The sequence below is a fragment of the Saccopteryx bilineata genome, chromosome 1, assembly GCF_036850765.1.
Source record: "Saccopteryx bilineata isolate mSacBil1 chromosome 1, mSacBil1_pri_phased_curated, whole genome shotgun sequence".
Classification (NCBI taxonomy): Eukaryota; Metazoa; Chordata; class Mammalia; order Chiroptera; family Emballonuridae; genus Saccopteryx; species Saccopteryx bilineata.
The window spans coordinates 118,256,372-118,274,488 of record NC_089490.1 but is presented as its reverse complement, the minus strand read 5'-3'; the positions used below and the strand labels follow the sequence as shown (position 1 = coordinate 118,274,488).

The 18,117-nt window shown below is 38.0% G+C and overlaps 1 protein-coding gene across 1 annotated transcript in view; it reads right to left on the bottom strand.

Annotated features, from left to right (window-relative positions):
* The window catches only part of PIK3C2G (phosphatidylinositol-4-phosphate 3-kinase catalytic subunit type 2 gamma), a 352,443-nt gene that overhangs the window by 84,247 nt on the left and 250,079 nt on the right, over positions 1–18,117 (bottom strand). Inside the window, 1 exon segment of the mRNA XM_066252620.1 lies at positions 11,635–11,744. Within this exon segment, the coding sequence (XP_066108717.1) occupies positions 11,635–11,744 (110 nt within the window).

The window sequence follows — 18,117 nt, the reverse complement described above, 5'->3', positions numbered from 1 at the left end:
CTTGAATTCTCTGTCATTTAGCTCCAAGGTTTCCAATATATTAAATTTTTTCTCCATAAATTTTTCCTCATCTAGCTGTGTTACCTCTCTTTCTTTTGTATCCATGATATTCGATTTTCTCTTCCTTAATGGCATCTGAGGGTGGTTTTGTTGATAGTATTAATGAGATTTAATAAAGAATAAAAAGTTTAAAAAATAAAAAAAATAATAAAAAAATAAAAACTCAAAAAGTTGTTTTTTTAAAAAAAATTAATAAGGAAATAAAGAAAAATAAAATAAAATAAAAATTTTAAAAAACGGAAATTATTCCCCCCCTCCTTTTTTCCTCTCCTCTCCTCTCCCCTCTTTCTTGAGAAAATCTTGTGGTGAACTGTGAATTATAACAAACAATGCCTGTGATGGAGGGCCTGAATTGGGGAAAAGTAATAAGTAATAAAGGGGCAAAAGAAAAAAAAAGATAAAAAAAGAGCGTATGGACCCACAAAAAGCAAATAAGGAAAAAATTTGGGTCAAGAATAAAATGATTTGCTTTTAGGTGTTGGTTGTCTAAGAGTTATGATGAGAGGAATAAGAGGAAAACAGAAAAATGGGGGGACAAATTAAAAAAATACTATTGTATTTAGTGGAACAAGAACTAGATAAAATGGAGAGCCAGGGATGGGAGCACTGCTATTGAGTTAAAAAGGTGAAGTAAAACCCCCCAAAATGCCACAAACATAAGTTTGAGTCCCAGATAAGAGAATTTGTTTGTTATTGAGGTTTGAATAAGAGGAGATGTAAAGGAGAAAGGAAGAAACTAATATAAAGGGAGAAAAGAAAGAGAGAGAGAGAAAAAAAGAGGGAACCACTAAAAGAAGAAAAAAGAAAGGAGAGAGAGAGAGAGTTAAGGGTTTTGGAGTGCAATCCTCATAGAGAGAAAGGAAGAGGAGAAAAAAGATAATGGGAGATGTAACACTTTTGGGTAGTGTAGTTCAAGGAGAGGAGAGAGTAAGACCAGCAGAGAGTTAATCGGCCAAATTGGAGGAGGAAAAAAAGTATCAAGAATGAAGATAAGAGAAACAAACGAACAAATATAATAAAATGGGATAGGTTATAAGGTCTGCAGATTATTCTTGATTTTGAGAGGTTATCTTCTTGCTTTTTCTTTTCTCTCCCTCTTCCTGGTCGGTGACTCTGTACCCCGGGTTCTGCCCCTTTGGCACGCTCAGGTAGAGGTTTGCAGTTGATAAGTCTCTATGGCAATGTCATGTATTGTGTTTTAGTCTCGTTGGCAGTCGAGGCTCATTAGCATTTATAGGCTCTGCCAGTGAGAGAGTCCGTGTTCCTGAAGCCTTTCTCCTAGTCTTTCCTTCCTCAATTAGTAGCTTGATAATCCAGCTATGGGGTTGCTGCTGCCTCTGCCTGGATAGTAAGAGGCTCAAAGAGCTGGCAACTCCCCACTCTATTTCCACTCAGCACAGTGCTCTGGGTAAGGCTCAGTCAGTCAGAGCTGCTAGCATAATCAGGCGGGCTTTCTGCCCACTCAAAGACCTCTGGCTCTGCCACTCTGTCCGGTAACACAGGCAGGTGCCCACTTCCGGGGCGCTTGGAGGAAACTCTCATTCACTATCTGCATGCGCACACCAGGATATCCAGCCAGCAGTCTCACGCTCTGAGTGAAACCCCGAACCACATGGAAAAGTTGCAGCGTTGGAATTCGCTCTCACTCTGTCCCCGTGCGCGGCTTTTGCAAGGCGCTGGGGCGGCCCGAGATTCCGCTTTTGCCCACACAAAGGCCCCTGACTCTGCCCCTCTGTGCGATAACACGGGCGCGCACTGCCGAGGCACTCGGAGGAATCGCTCACTTCCTATCTGCGCGCGCACACCAGGATATGAGGCTGGCCGTGTTTCCCTCTGAGTGAAACCCTCACCAGCACAGAAAATTTCCACCGTTGGAATTAGTTCTTGCTCCCTCCCGTGCGCGGCTTTCCCAAGGCGCTGGGGCTGCCCAGAGATTCTGCTTTTGGCCCACAGAAAGGCCTCTGACCCTGCCTCTCTGTGGGGTAACACGGACACCCACTTACGGGGCTTAGGAAGAAATCTCTCACCCACTAACTGCGCATTGACCAGGAGATCGGGTAAAATGGTTGCCCCGCTTGTCTTTCTTTGTTTGGGTTTGGCGCAAGTGTTAGCTTGTATTGCCCGGCTTGCCACAGGATCAGTTTTTCCTCGGCTAGGATCTCCGTGCCACAGCCTGGTTCGGCCGTTTGTGCCACGGCCTGGATCTATTCACCCCCTTTGCCCGCCTCTGTTTCTATATTCACAGTTACCAGAGAAAGCCGCCCTGTTTAGGTTAGTGAGGAAGGCGGAGCATTTCTTACTCCCTATTTCTTTCAGGGTTTGGTTATATATTTAGCCAATTTTTCACTTGACCATACCTTCGGGTGTATTGCGAAACATCTGGAGGCTCCAAGTATAGGTTTTTCTGTTTCTGGTTGAAGATCTTGTTGAGTTTTGGGGGAGATTTATCGGTATTGCTTCCTACTCCACCATTACTCTGACGTCATCTGTCTAGGAATTTTTTAATTTCTTCTTTGATCTCATTTTTAACCCATTCATTATTTAATAATATGCTATTAGTTTCCAAGTGTTTGAGTATTTATCAATTTTTCTGTTGTGGTTGATTTCTAGTTTAATGCCATTGTGATCAGAGAAAATAGTTGATATGATTTCAATCTTCTTAAATTTGTTGAGACTGCTTTTGTGCCCCAACATGTAGTCTATCAGAGAATGTACCATGAGCAATTAAAAAGAATGTATATTCTGCTGCCTTAGGGTGAAAGGTTCTGAAGATATCTATTAAATCGGCTTGCTCTAGTATGTCCTTTAAGTCTGCTGCTTCTTTTTTAATTTTTTTTTGAGGATCTATCTAATGATGTTAATGGGGTATTGAAATCCCCTACTATTATAGTATTGCTGTTGATCTCGCCCTTTAAATCCATCAAAGTCTGTTTTATATATTTAGGTGCTCCTATATTAGGTGTACAGATATTTATAATGGTTATATCTTCCTGTTGGATTGCTCCCATTATCATTATGTAGTGACCTTCTTATCTCTTACTATAGTCTTTGTTTTAAAGTCAGTTTGTCTGATATAAGTATTGCTATCCCAGCTTTTTTTTCATTCCATTTGCATGAAATATTTTTTTCCAATCTTTTATCTTCAGTCTGTGTGCATTTTTTGTTTTAAGGTGTGTCTCTTGTAGACAGCATATGTATGGGTCCTGTTTTCTTATCCACGCAGCTACCCTATGTCTTTTGTTTGGGTCATTTAATCCATTTACATTTAAGGTTATTATTGATATGTAATTGTTTATTGCCATTTTATTCTTGAAAACTGTATTCCTCTTTTGCTATATTCTTTTTCTCTTTTGATCTGTTTACAACTGGCCCCTTAGCATTTCTTGCAGCCTGGGTTTGGTTGTAGTGAATTCTTTGAGTGTTTTTTTTTCCAGAAAGGTTTTTATTTCTCCTTTAATTTTAAACGATAGTCTTGCTGGATAAAGTAGTCTTGGTTGTAGGCTCTTGTTCTGCATTACTTTGAATATTTCTTGCCATTCCCTTCTGTCTTCAAGTGTTTCTGTTGAGAAGTCAGAAGTCATCTTTATGGGGGTTCCTTGGTAGGTGATAGTCTTTTTTTCTCTAGCAGCTTTTAATATTTTCTCTTAATCACTTAGCTTTGGTATTTTAATTATGATGTTCCTTGGAATAGATTTCTTTGGGTTTCTCTTTAATGGAGTTCTCTGTGCTTCTTGAACTTGTGGGATATTTTTCCTTCCTTAATTGAGGGAAGTTTTCAGCTATGATATGCTGGAACAAAGTCTCTATCCCTTGTTCTTTTTTCTTATTCTTCAGGAACCCTTATGATGCGGATGTTATTTCTCTTCATGTTGTCACAGAGATCTCTTAGAGTTTTCTCAGTCTTTTTCTGTCTCTTTTCTTTTTTCTGCTCTGCTTCTGTGCCTTCATTTATCATGTCCTCTAACTCGCTGATTTGAATCTCAGCTTCATCCATCCTGCTTTTAATTCCTTCCATTGTGCTTTTTCATTTCTGATATTGTATTTGTCATTTTTGACTGACTCTTTTTTATTATTTCAATGTCCTTTTTTATATTTGCTATCTCTTTATTTAGGTGTTCATAATGACCATCTATTGTTTTTATAATACCTTTGAGCATCCTAAGAATTATTATTTAAAACTCTGCATCTGGTAATTTGGTTGTATCTGACTCATTCGGGTCCTTTTCTGGGGATTTCTCTGATTCATTTGTGTTGCATTTCTCAGACTTCTCATTTTGTCTGTGTAAAAGAAGATTTTGGCCACTAGAGTCCAGTGGGTGTGGCCTCTGTGTTTCCTCAGTGTGGTCTGTCTGCTGGCCCACCATACCCTCTACTGTTGCTGTCTAGGGCATTCTAGTATGGGCATTGCTGGTGCCTGCTCACTGGGGCTGTTGCTGTGGTTTCCACCTCTCCTTCACAGGAGTGGTTGTTTTCATGAGCTCGAGTGTACATGTCTCGGTGGCCTTGGCCTTTGCCCTGCCCTTGCGGGTGTCGTTATGCTCGGCCCTGAGGGTAGGGGTGAGCACCTTTGCTCAGCTGTGGGTCTCCGCCTTATTTTGGGCTTTAGCCCTGCCCTTGCAGGAAGAGCCTGCTTGTGGGATGGCTGCAAGCTTTGGCTCCACAGGTCAGGTAGGACTGCGTGCCCAGGATCAGTAGTGGGACTCCGTCTGTTCTGGGCTTTTGGCTCCACCCCCGGGGGAGGAGCTGCCTCACAAGTCAGGCCACAGCCTTGGTTCTGCTGGCAGGGCAAGGCTGTGCTCCTGCGCCCTTGCTCAAGGGCTGGTATCCACCCCTTCCAGGGCTTCTGCCCTTCTCCCGCAGGCTGGATTGCAGGTAGCTCACAGGTGGGCTTGACCGCTTTTACACATCCTCTCCTCCCCAGGCAGGCAAGACTGATCTCATACCTGGGCCTCAGTGGTGGCCAGCTGGCTTCTGCCCTTGCCGACAGAACTGCCGCCCCCCGCCCTTGGGCAAGCCCTTAGCTGTGTGGGTGGGGGCACTGCAGCTCAGACCCTAACACTCACTACTGTATTCCTGAAAGCTCCCTCTTTCTAAGCGACTCTGCTCTGAAAGCTGCAGGAGAGTTTGTTTGACTGGTGTCCTGCTTCCCTTTGCTGATATTGTTGTTTCCAGGGGAAATATTCACTTCAGATTTGGGGAGTGACTCATTCTAGGGGTTAGGGTGGCTGTCTCTCGAAATGTTTCTCCCTGTGCCTCCTAGATTACACTCTCTTCCTGCTACTCTGGTCCTCTCCTCTCTACCTGCCCCCCAGAGCCCTGAGTGAGTGGATGTGAGAGAGGTTTTCTGCACGGTCCCTTTAAGAAGAATCCTGGGTCTGAGAAATCAGTCTCTTTCTCACAAACAGTATCCTGTCTTGTTTCCAGCTAAAAACTGTCCATATGCCTCTTCTGGGCTCTGGGGCTGCAGGCTGGGGCTTTGTTCCTGGGAGTCAGGACCCTCCCCTCTCTGCTAAACTCACTTCCCACCACCCGAGTCTCTCCCAGCTGCTGTTCGCTCCAGGGAGCTGGGCAGCCCTCTCTGCATTTCTGCTTTTCCTACCAGTATCAGTGTGCCTTCTTCAGTGTTCCTTGGTTGAAGAGTCTTTTTAGTTTAGTCCAAGGTTGGTTTATCCAGATGATGGTTCTTAAAATTAGTTTGTAATCCACTTTGGTTCTGGGAGGTGGAAGTTGATACATCTGCCTACTCCATCGCCATCTTGTCTTTCTCTCATTACAGGTACTTAACTGTGCATACAAACAAGAGTTCCAGTCTCCATAGCCTTGACTAGGAATGAGTAATTCTTAATTTCTAATGAAGACTCCTTTCAAAAATTGACCAAAGCAAAGCAAATGAAATAAAGGAACTAAGGAAAGGTTGATAGACTGGATTTACTATATATAAATAATGTGTCAATGACATGATATTCCAGATTACTCTCCTCCTCTCCCAAAGTGAGCTTATTTTATTGATGATATTAAAATAAAATTGTATGCAAAGCAAAAAAAAAAAATCTCAACATGCAATAATATAGAAAAATCAATAATGATAAGTGGTGCTATAAGTAAGCCAATTAAAATCTTTAAAATATGAAAAATGTTTTTAAAATAGTAAATTATGCCTTGCTACTTGTTAAATTCCTGGAATATAGCAGTTTTATGCAATGAGCAGGGTCAGGCAGACTAGTGAGGATTGACTGATGCACAAAGCTGTTGGGAGATAACAGCTGTCGTGAAACAGAGCCATCTGGACTATTCATCTTTTAAACTAATGATTTCTGGTACTCTTGGTGAGTACATTAAACTTTTCAAATGTCTTTAACCTTTAGATTGATACTCTCCCAAAGAGTTCAAAATCTCTCTCTCTCTCTCTTTTTTTTCCCATCTAACGTGTATCCTGACTTGATATTTAGGCAAATTGGGCCATTGTAATTTATGTAATTTAAAAATAGAGATTCTCCTATTGCAGAAATTTAGAACAGCAACTAAACTTTCAAACATTGTAGTGAGTGTGACTAGGCCATGCAGTTTAGGAAAGGCAGTATTGTGCAAGCTGTTATACCTGCAGTTAAAAGAATACTTTATTTAGTCAATTTAGTTTAGACTAGTTCTTATAATTAAATTTTAAAAATGGGAGACTTTCACAGTGAAAAAGAAATTTCACTTTGCATTTTTCTTTGAATCTGCTTTCCTAATTTAGGGAAAGTTCTACACCACGATTGTTAATTTCTTGAGATTCTGCTTTTTATTTCTTGGGATCGCTTATCTCTATAGGTATCAATGGTTAAGCTAAGGCGAAGGAAAACTTTGACCTTTATTTGTGGAAATAGATAATACATGGGATATTAATTTACAAAGTACTAAAAAAAGCATCCAGAAAATGTAATGTTAAAAGAACCTAGAAATTTGTATTCCTGTCCCATTATCTCTCAATGTTGAAGAGAAACCAAATAGAAAAGCATTGAACTATGTTTTGAAACATTTGAGCCTAAAGAGTCTCATCCTATTCTGTAACCATGAGAAATAAGTAAGGAGGAATGAGGGAATATCTGGAATTTCTGGCATTTTGTCTGCACACCCTAAGGTGGTTCAGGGGCTCTGGCCCCTTTGCCTGTGATGTGGAGACCTGGGATACTATCTCTGGGTTATCAACATGTCAAATGGCTTCACAGTTCTATCTGCTGGGACAGTCACTATGCCTGCTCTGCCCATAATACTTACGACTATTCTTTCTAAACCTCAAAGTTCAGAGAAGAAACTGTAGGTTGTTCTTTGTGAAGGCATGGCCCATGATAGGAGCATAAGTAAGGAAGAGAATAGATGATAGTTTTTCATGAAGAACCCTGTTCAATAGGAACAAAGGTAACTAGTTAAGCCAATGATATTGATTCTGTTGGGAATTCATACTAGAGAATACTAGACAATGGACAAAAAAGAGTAGAATATGATAAGCATAGAAAAGCAGAATAGAAGATCTTGTTTTCCATTAGAAACTAGCCAGACTCCATTGGTTTCTGGGGTTTGTTAGGTTGCAGTTGAGTCCATGTATATCCTTTTACCTAAGGATACCAGATAGAATCTCTGGTTCTTGCTACCAAAACACCTCACTAATACAAGCTATTTTTTTTTTGAGATTTGGAGTTTTGTTTTGCTTCCAATTACTTTCAATTTCAATGAAAGGACAAGAGTTCTTATATTTACTAAATCAGAAAATCTGTGCAGCAGACCCAGTGGAGTAATGGAAAAACATGCAAAATTTGCTTTCACATTTTTGGAGGAGGAAATAGATGAAGTGAAAAGCATAATCTGTATGTAGGAGGGTATTAGGTAGAGAAGCTTATACTTTATGATCCCAGACTGGGCTGTAAAATAAGTTATCTGTTTCTAAGGACAGCTAACCCGAGGTTTGAGAGTGATTGAAAATTCTGAAACAACCTGTTTGGACAGCATTTTAATGGATGGTTGCCTTTGTTTTGTAGCAGTGGACCCATCAGAGATATTACATAAGAATATCAATTTACAGGGACTGAGTCATGATATTTTCTTGGTTCTATTCAATAGCACTCAGCTGAAAGAGGAGTAGAAAAAAGTAAGGGAAGCAGAAGGAAGAGTTGGCAACAATGTGAAAAACGTTTGTGGCCAGCAAACCAATTTTAATATACATATATTTTCTAAATGCCATTAATTGTGATAGAGTTCTTAATGTCACCCAAAATACAGTTCCTCCAAAACTCTTATAATTACTCTTAATCCAGAATGTGAATACCCAGGAGTGAAGTAGAATCTTGTATTGCTCCTGTGTAAAGTGCTCCCTTAGAGAGGCAGGAAAATCTGTTTCTTTCAAGTCTCAAACAAGGTTAAGAATGGCAGCCTCTTCCTGCTAATACTGTAGTCAGGACTAAGGCACTTCAGGTAACCACACATGCTGTTTCTCAGATGACTCAGTCCTCATTCAAAGCCCAAATCTGTGAGTTCAGTAGTGGGGGAGGGAAGGTGAATTTTCTTGTCTTATATTTATCTGTAGCTTAGTAGTGACATCCAAATAAACAATGACAAAAAAATTTTTTACTGCCCTGGTTGGATAGCTCAGTTGATTAGAGCACTGTCCTGATACGCCAAGGTTGTGAGTTTGACCCCTGGTCAGGGACATACAAAAACAGATTGATGTTTTTGTCTTTCTCTAAAATCAATAAATAAATCTTTAAAAATACATTAAATAAAACACTTTTAGCCTATTAGAACAAAGAAGACAAGGAATTTAACTGTACAACAGCTCTCATAATTATTTAGAGTGAATGACATTCCTTGAAGCACCAAGACCAATGCTGTAGCCATTTGAGAACATTTTTTTTGGAGGGGGGGTAAATTATGTGCACTAATGTCTACACTTTAGGTTTTTCCTTCAGTTTAGAAATCCATGTGATGTCAGAAAATGCATTTTAAGATAATATTATTTACCTAGAAAAGTGAATGAGTGCACATACTTTTTAACATTTATTTGAATCTTGTCATTTAAAGCTCCATTAATTTGAATTAACTTTTATAAATTAATTCTATTCATTGTTTAAGTATTTTTACAGAAGTATTAACAAAGGAAATATTATATATATATTTAAAAAATTTAAAATATCTAAATTATGAAGAGATCTTAATAACTTTTTTTAAATGGTGAAGAATCATGGTTACAATCAGTTGAGCTTTCTTGAACCTCAACAGCAAGTTCTTCCCAGTACTTGCTACTGGTGTGATGGAAAAAATTCTCAATACTTGATCCACATGTGATGCCCAGGGAACTAAGAGAAAAGTTGAAAAGACACGCTCAGAACAAATGAAATCATATCTAAAAATAAAGGTATGCAACTGAGACTTTAAGATAAAATATACTATTAAAACAGGCTTTTGGAAACTAAAGGGAGAGTGTATCTCATTAGAAAGTTTGCTGAGGAAGAAAGGGGAAAAAATATAGAGCATCAGGCATCTGGTAATGGGCCAAAGCAGAAAATGAAAGAAGGTGACTGCCTTGGTGTCACTGGTCAAATTATCCCATTGGGGTTCCTTGGGAAGCAATTATACAGATACCAAGTCAAACACTCCAGGGACACCTGGTGGTGGCACAGAGATAGGGACTTCTGTCTTCCACCAATACTTGGGATGTTCAGGAAATCAGGATTAGTGCCTGATAAAAGGTGTGGGATCCACTTTGGTTAAACTGCAGCCAATATAGGCTCTAAAGAACCTTTCGAAAATTACAGTCTGAATTATGAAGCAGCACATCTCCTAGAGCTTGTGTATGGGAGAGGATTTGAGCACAGGGTAGAGTTTAAGACCCACACTCTGAAGTATGACCCCTTGGATTCAAACCGTGACTCTCCCTTATGGGCTGTACCTTTGGCAAATTCTTTAACTTCTTTCGTGTCTTAATATTCTAATCTAAAAATGTAGGTAAAAATGATATTACCTCACAGACTTGTTATGATGCTTAAATAAATTAATATATGGAGAGCACTTAGAACAGGGCCAGATGCACAAGAAGCTCTGAATTAAATTTTAACCATTTTATATGCTTTTATATACTGAATGATGTTTAAATTGTTTTCTGTTAAATTAAACTTTTAAAAATATTTTAAAGAGAAGAGTGTTTGCTTCACATTCAGTTATTTTTGCAAGTAGGGAAGTGAGAATATGTCTTCTGCTTTACTTGAGAAAAATTGATGTAACTGACAAGTATATTAATTAAGGTGATAAACTATATAGTATGTAATTCAGTAATAAATTAAGCATAGCATAAAAAAACATGTTTTGTAGAATTCTAGAAGGAAAAACTAGTCAGTACTAGAATAATCTAAGGGGTTTTGTGGATGAGGTAGTAGTTGTCCAAAGTCTCAAGGGATGAGTAGGATAGAAAGTTAGATCTGACTCCCCCTGTATTCCATTAATTTTTGATTCTTTGGAAGTATTTCTGATGAGTCTGTAAACATAAGTTAAATATACAAAGCAGGAGTGAATGTATATTGAAAAAGTGATCTTCTCCAAAAGATTATTTCATTTGGTAATAATAGAGTTGAGGTGAATAAACCTTCATAAAGAAAATTAAATTATAAGGTCCTCAAAATTAAGAGGTAGGAAATGGCAAATCAAAGATAATAATAGAACAGAGAAATGTGCCCTAATTTAGATGATGAGATGCCTTTTAAGTTTGCAGTGGAGAACACATTCTTTACCATAAATTTCCTGAAAGAAGTTTAATTAACAGAACATACTATGTAACATCTGAAACTGAGAAAATTAGCTTGGCAAAAGATATGCAGGAGGTGATATACTCGCTCACTACCAGGAGGTTATTGGCTGCAGATCTACTTCTCATTTTAGTTCAAATCCTATTGAATGGAAAGGGTAGATGAGTTAACTTAGACACGCTCACCCATATCTAAGATTCTGCTCTTTATAGATCTTGGTAGGGCAGGTGAAATTGGGAGAAGTGGAGGGATGGGACTCTGGCTGACAAATAAAGCATGTTTACAGTTTTGCTTTGGCCAGGACCCAGAAGTACTTTTTTTGTCCAATGTACAGTTTTTTTCTCTTTTAAATTTTCAATGAAAAGACCAATCATTTTGTAAATTATAGCACTATAATTGTTCTGTCCAAGCAATGACACATCGTTGTATTGTCTTAGAGATGAAAGTAGTGAATCCATATTTCATCATAAATCTCTTTTTCCAAAATGTTTTTCTGGACATAGTTTAAATAGAACAACCAACTTATTTATGTCAGCCCTTGCTATTTTCAGGGACTACTTATTGAGCAATATGTTAGATAAAGAATCCAGTTAGCACACAACACCTTGCTGCAGAAACTCTAACAAAGTCTTGTGTGAGATAATCACGTTGTTCTTTTCTACCCCTTTGGAAAGGAGAAAGCAGCTGGTTCTAGATATGATAGCTTCATTCTAATAACTGTTCACCCCCAAATCATCTCAAATGTAAAATTTGTGTGCACAAATGCATAAGTGCACACTGATCCCTTCATAGCTAACCTTACTTGGTAAAATGACTTGTTGCTTCCAGGTCCGTGTCTTGTGCATGAAGATTATTGTACACATATTTCAGGTCTCGGATTCCACTTAGCTCTGGCAATCCTGCATGTAGCATCTTAGCAAAACAAACACAGAAACAAAAACAGAAACAAAACCCTCAGAATAAATGTAAATAAAATCTTATTTGGTTAAATTTACTTCCACAAATACACGTAAATAAATTAATGTAGCAATGCCTTTCAATTTCTACACATGAATGAATGCAAATTCTTGATTTTAACCTCCCTTATTTAGTAATAGAAGCAACAATAATAATAAAAACAAAAACCAATAAAATTGTAGTAGTGCTAGTAGATTAATAATTTAGCTTTATCAGGGGAGTGACATCAGAGAAATGGAACTGTGAGGAGTGCACCTGATACTTCTCCCTGAAACTTCAACAAATTCAACAACTAGAGACAGAAAAACAATCCCAGAAGCATCTGAAATACACATACATCAAACAAAGGTATGATTGGGTGAAAAGGTGGCTGAATATATAATCCACTCTGAAGGAAGTAAGCCAAAGAACAGAGTATTCTGCCTTCCTCACTGACCTGAGCAAGGCCTGCTTTCACTTGGAACTGAGTGAAAGCAAGGGCTGGGGGCATGGGAAAAGCTGGGCTACGGCAGGGGTGTTCAAGCCGAGGAGAGAGTGAGCCCATGGTTCAGCCCACGTGGAGCTAATGCCAGCACCAGAACTCGGCAGAAGTGGGAGAGCAGTTCCCTTGTTTACTCCCAGTATCCCCTTCCGCGAGTGCGGGCAGTGTGCGACTGGATCCACGTGATGCTTTGAGCATGGGTGCCTGCATTACTGGAAGGAGGGGCTGGGTCAGAGACTGTCAATAGTGACCCTCTGTGTGGGCTGTGACTAGAGTCTCTGAATAATCCTGGCTTCCCAAACAACAGCATGTAGGACGTACACCAGAGACAGCTTATCTACGCCAGGACTTGTCTGGGCACGGCAACTCTGCCAGCCATAGAGGCTAATGAAGCACATCTCTGAGAACTGTGGAAATGGTGGCGGGAACGGTGTACAGGCAGCTTGCAGACAGCCCCTGGAGAGCACACCTGTGGAGTGCTGAGGCATACTAGACATGCTTGGAGGCTCACAGAAAGACTCCTGAAAGGCAATTGGCTCCCAGCCCTGCCTGATTATGCTGGCGGCTCTGGTGGGCAAAGCTTTACCCAGAAACCTGCATTGACTGGGGATAGAATGGGGATCTGGCAGCTCTTAGAGTCTCTTGCTCTCTAGGCAGTGGCTGGGGCAACTTTACAGCTTGGTCCAGGCTGCTGGTTCAGGAAGGAGAGATTTGGGGAAAGGCTCTAGGAAAACGGACTCTCACATTGTTGGGCCTGGAAATGCTAACAAGCCCCACCTACCAACTGGACTGAGGCCAAGTTTATGTCATCACCATAGCGACACAACAGCAAATCTCTGCCTAAGAGTGCCACAGGGGCAGAACCTGGGGTACAGCGCCACCGGCCAAAAAGAGAGAGAAGAAAGAAAAAGGAAGAAGATAACTTCTCAAAACAAAGAAAATCCACAGACTTCATAACTTTTTTCATTATTTTTCTTTTATTTTTTATCTTTTATTTTTTTCTTCCACCTTGGTCATTTTATCCTCTTTTGTTTTATTATTTTCTTTTCATTTTGAACATTATTACTCATAGGTGTTACATTTTCCATTCTTTTTTTTTTCTATGAGTTTTACATTCCAAAACTTTAACTCATTTTTTTCTTTTTGTTTCTTTTTTTCTCTTTCACTTTTTCTCTCATTTGAATCTCATGCACAAATTATTTTATTATGGATTCAAATTTTTTCTTTGTGGCATTTTGTATGCTTTTTATTTCTCTCTTTATCTCTTTAGTATTTCCCCCAACTCCGGCTCTACATTCTATAGTTTTTGTGCCACTTAATACAATAGAATCTTCATTTTTCACTGTATTTTTATTTCTTTTTTCTCTTTTTATTTTTTTTCTTTTCTCTTACACTATTTCTCTCATTTGATCATCATTTACAAACAAATTATTTTATTCTTGAACCAAATTTTTTCTTTGTGGTATTTTTTGGGTTCTTGCCTTGACTTTGCCTCTTTGTCACCCCCCCCAACCCAGGCCCTCCATTCTACGTATTTTTGTTCCACTTAGCACAATAGAATTTTTAGTTTTTTACAGCATTTTCTCAAAAAAAATTTTTTCTTATCAACTCTTATTAGTATTATTAACAATACCACTCTCAAATGACATTAAAGAAAAAGAAATAGAATATCACAGATACAAAATACAGTGATTTAGCTCATATAGATGAGAAAAAATCTATCAAAAAAATTTCAGTAGCTTAGAAACCTTGGAGTTAAATGACAGAAAATTTAAAATTGAAGTCCTAAAATACTCAAGGATATACAAGAAAGCACAGAAAGGCAATTTAGGGAGCTCAAAAAACAATTTAATAAACAGAATATATCACCAAGGAAATTGAAACTATGAAAATGAATCAAACAGAGATAAAAAAAAAACCCTCAATCCATGAAATGAAAAACGAGGTAACAAGCTTAGCCAATAGAACAGGCCAGATAGAGGAGAGAATTAGTGACATAGAAGACAGGCAACTAGAGGTACTACAGAGAGAATAGGAGAGAGACTCATGAATTAAAACATAAATGAGATAGCCATACAGGGATTGTCTGACTTCATCAAAAAGAGCAACATAAGAATAATGGGTATATCAGAAGGAGAAGAGAAAGAAAATGGATTGATTGAAGAATTATTCAAACAAATAATAGACAAGAACTTCCCAAGTCTGTGGAAAGAACTAAAGCCTCGAATTCAAGAAGCAAACAGAACACTGAGTTATCTTAACCCTAACAAACCTACTCCAAGACACATCATAATAAAATTGGCACAAACCAATGACAAAGAAAAAATTCTCAAGGTAACCAGGGAAAAGAAGAATACAACATATAAAGGAAGGCCCATTAGATTATCATCAGATTTCTCAGCAGAAACTCTACAAGCTAGAAGAGAGTAAACCTCAATATTTAAAGATTTGAAAGAGAGAAACTTCTGGCCAAGAATACTATACCCACCAAAGCTATCCTTCAAATATGAAGGAGAAATAAAAACATTCACAAATACAGAAAAGATGAGGGAATTTATCACCAGAAAATCCCCACTCCAGGAAATACTAAAGGGGATTTTCTGACCAGATACAAAGAACAAAACAAAACAAAACTACAAGTAAAAGCTCCATCAAGATTACAATTAAAAAAAAAATTAATCTGTGACAAAGAAACAAAAAAAGGGAAAGGAGAAAGATTAACAGTAGCAAAGGAGGATGGAGTGCAGAAACACTCATGAGATAATGTACTACAATGAACATGATATGTATGCTTTCCATTACTTAATGGTAACCACCCATGAAAAAACCACCACAGAAGTACATGGCTTGAAAAAAGAAGTAACAGAGTAAAGAAGTATGGATTATGACCAAACAAAAACAAATAATAAAAAAATAAAAGAGAAGAACCAAACAGGATACAAAACTATCATAAAGCAATATATAAAATGGCAATAGGAAACCCTCAGGTGTCAATAATTAGACTAAATGTAAATGGATTGAACTCACCAATAAAAAGACACAGTGTAGCAGAATGGATTAAAGAAGAAAATCCAACTGTATGCTGCCTACAAGAAACACATCTAAGCTATAAGGATAAAAACAAATTCAAAGTGAAAGGCTGGAAAACAATACTCCAAGCAAATAACACTAAAAAGAAGCAGATGTAGCAATACTCATATCTAACAATCCTGACTGAAAGACAGAAAATGTATTCAGAGACAAAAATGGTCATTTCATAATGATAAAGGGGACACTGAATCAAGAAGATATAACACTTCTTAATATATATGCACCAAACCAAGCAGCACCAAAATATATAAGACAGCTACTGACTGACCTAAAAACAAAAACCGACAAAAATACAATCATACTTGGAGACCTCAATACACCACTGACGGCTCTAGATCGTTCATCCAAACAGAAAATCAGTAAAAAAATAATGACCTTAAACAAAACACTAGAACAATTGGATATGATAGACATCTGCAGGACATTTCATCCCAAAGTGCCAGAGTGTACATTTTTATCTAGTGTACATGAAACATTCTCAAGAATTGACCATATGTAGGGCTACAAAAATAACATCAACAAATTCAGAAAGATTGAGATTATACCAAGCATATTCTCTAATTATAAAGCATTGAAAATAGAATTCAACTGCAAAAAAGAGGTAAACAAACCCACAAAAATGTAGAAACTAAACAACATACTTTTAAAAAATGAGTGGGTCAAAGAAGAAATAAAAGCAGAGATCAAAAGTTACATACAGGCCCTGGCCGGTTGGCTCAGTGGTAGAGCATCGGCCTGGCATGCGGGAGTCCCTGGTTCGATTCCTGGCCAGGGCACAAAGGAGAAGTGACCATCTGCTTCTCCACCCCTCTCCCTCTCCTTCCTTTCTGTCTCTCTCTTCCCCTTCCACAGCCAAGGCTCCATTGGAGCAGCATTTGCCCAGGTGCTGAGGATGGCTCTGTGGCCTCTGCCTCAGGCACTAGAATGGCTCTGATTGCGTCAGAGTGATACCACAAGATGGGCAGAGCATTGCCCCCTGGTGGGCATGCCGGGTGGATCCCGGTTGGGTGCATGCGAGAGTCTGTTTGACTGCCTCCCCATTTCCAACTCAGAGAAATACAAAAAGAAAAAAAAAGAAAAAAGTTACATACAGACAACGAAAATAACAATATGATATAGCAGAATCTCTGGGATGCAGCAAAAGCAGTAATAAGAGGGAAGTTAATATCACTACAGGCCTACATGAACAAACAAATGAGAGCCCAAGTAAACCACTTAACTTCACATCTTAAGGAACTAGAAAAAGAAGAACAAAGACAATCCAAAACCAGTAGAAGAAAGGACATAATAAAAATCAGAGCAGAAGTAAACAAAATAGAGAACAGAAAAACTATAGAAAAAATTAATAAAACAAAGAGGTGGTTCCTTGAAAAGATCAATAAAATTGACAAACCTTGGCAAGACTCACCAAGAAAAAAAGAGAAAGGACTCATATAAACAAAATCCAAAATGAAAGAGGAGAAATCACCATAGATATCATAGATATACAAAGAATTATTGTAGAATACTATGAAAAACTATATGCCACCAAATTTAACCATCTAGAAGAAATGGATAAATTCCTAGAACAATACGATCTTCCTAGACTAAGTCATTAAAAAGCAGAAAGCCTAAATAGACCCATAAATAGGGAGGAAATAGAAACAACTATCAAAAACCTCCCCAGAAATAAAAATTCATGGCCAGACGGCTATATTAGTGAATTCTATCAAACATTCAAAGAAGACTTGGTTCCTATTCTACTCAGTCTTCCAAAAAATTGAAGAAGAAGCAATACTGACAAACATATTTTATGAGGCCAACATAACCTTCATACCGAAACCTGGCAAGGACAACACACACACAAAAAAACTACAGACCAATATATCTAATGAATACAGATGCTAAAATACTAAACAAAATACTAGCAAATCGAATACAACAACACATTAAAAAAATAATTCATTATGATCAAGTGGGATTCATCCCAGAATCACAAGGATGATTCAACATATGTAAAACGGTTAACATAATACATCATATCAACAAAACAAAAACAAAAACCACATGATCTTATCAATAGATGCAGAAAAGCCATTTGATAAAATACATCATTTTATGTTTAAAACATTTAACAAAATGAGTATAGGAGAAAAATATCAACATAATAAAGACCAACTATGATAAACATTCAGCTAACAACATATTAAATGGCATAAAACTGAGGACTTTCCCCATTAAATCAGGAACAAGACAGGGTTGTCCACTCTCTCCACTCTTATTCAATGTAGTGCTGGAAGTTCTAGCCAGAGCAATCAGACAAGAGAAAGAAATAAAGGCATTCATATTGGGAAAGAAGAAGTAAAGGTTTCACTTTTTGCAGATGGTATAATCCTGTACATCGAAAACCCCAAAAACTACAGAAAAAGACTACTAGAAACAATAAACCAATACAGTAAGGTCGCAGGATACAAAATTAATATACAAAAGTCCATTGCCTTTCTATATGCTAGCAATGAAACATCAGAAAACAAGCTAAAAAAACCAATCCCCTTCATAGTTGCAACAACAACAAAAAATAAAATAAAATACTTAGGAATAAACATAACAAAGAATGTACAGGACCTATAAAATAAAAACTACAAAGCATTGTTAAGGGAAACCAAAAAAGATATTAATGAAATAGAAAAATATTCCTTGTTTTTGGATAGGAAGAATAAATATAATCAAAATGACTATGTTACCCAAAGCGATATACAAATTAAATGTAATTCCCAT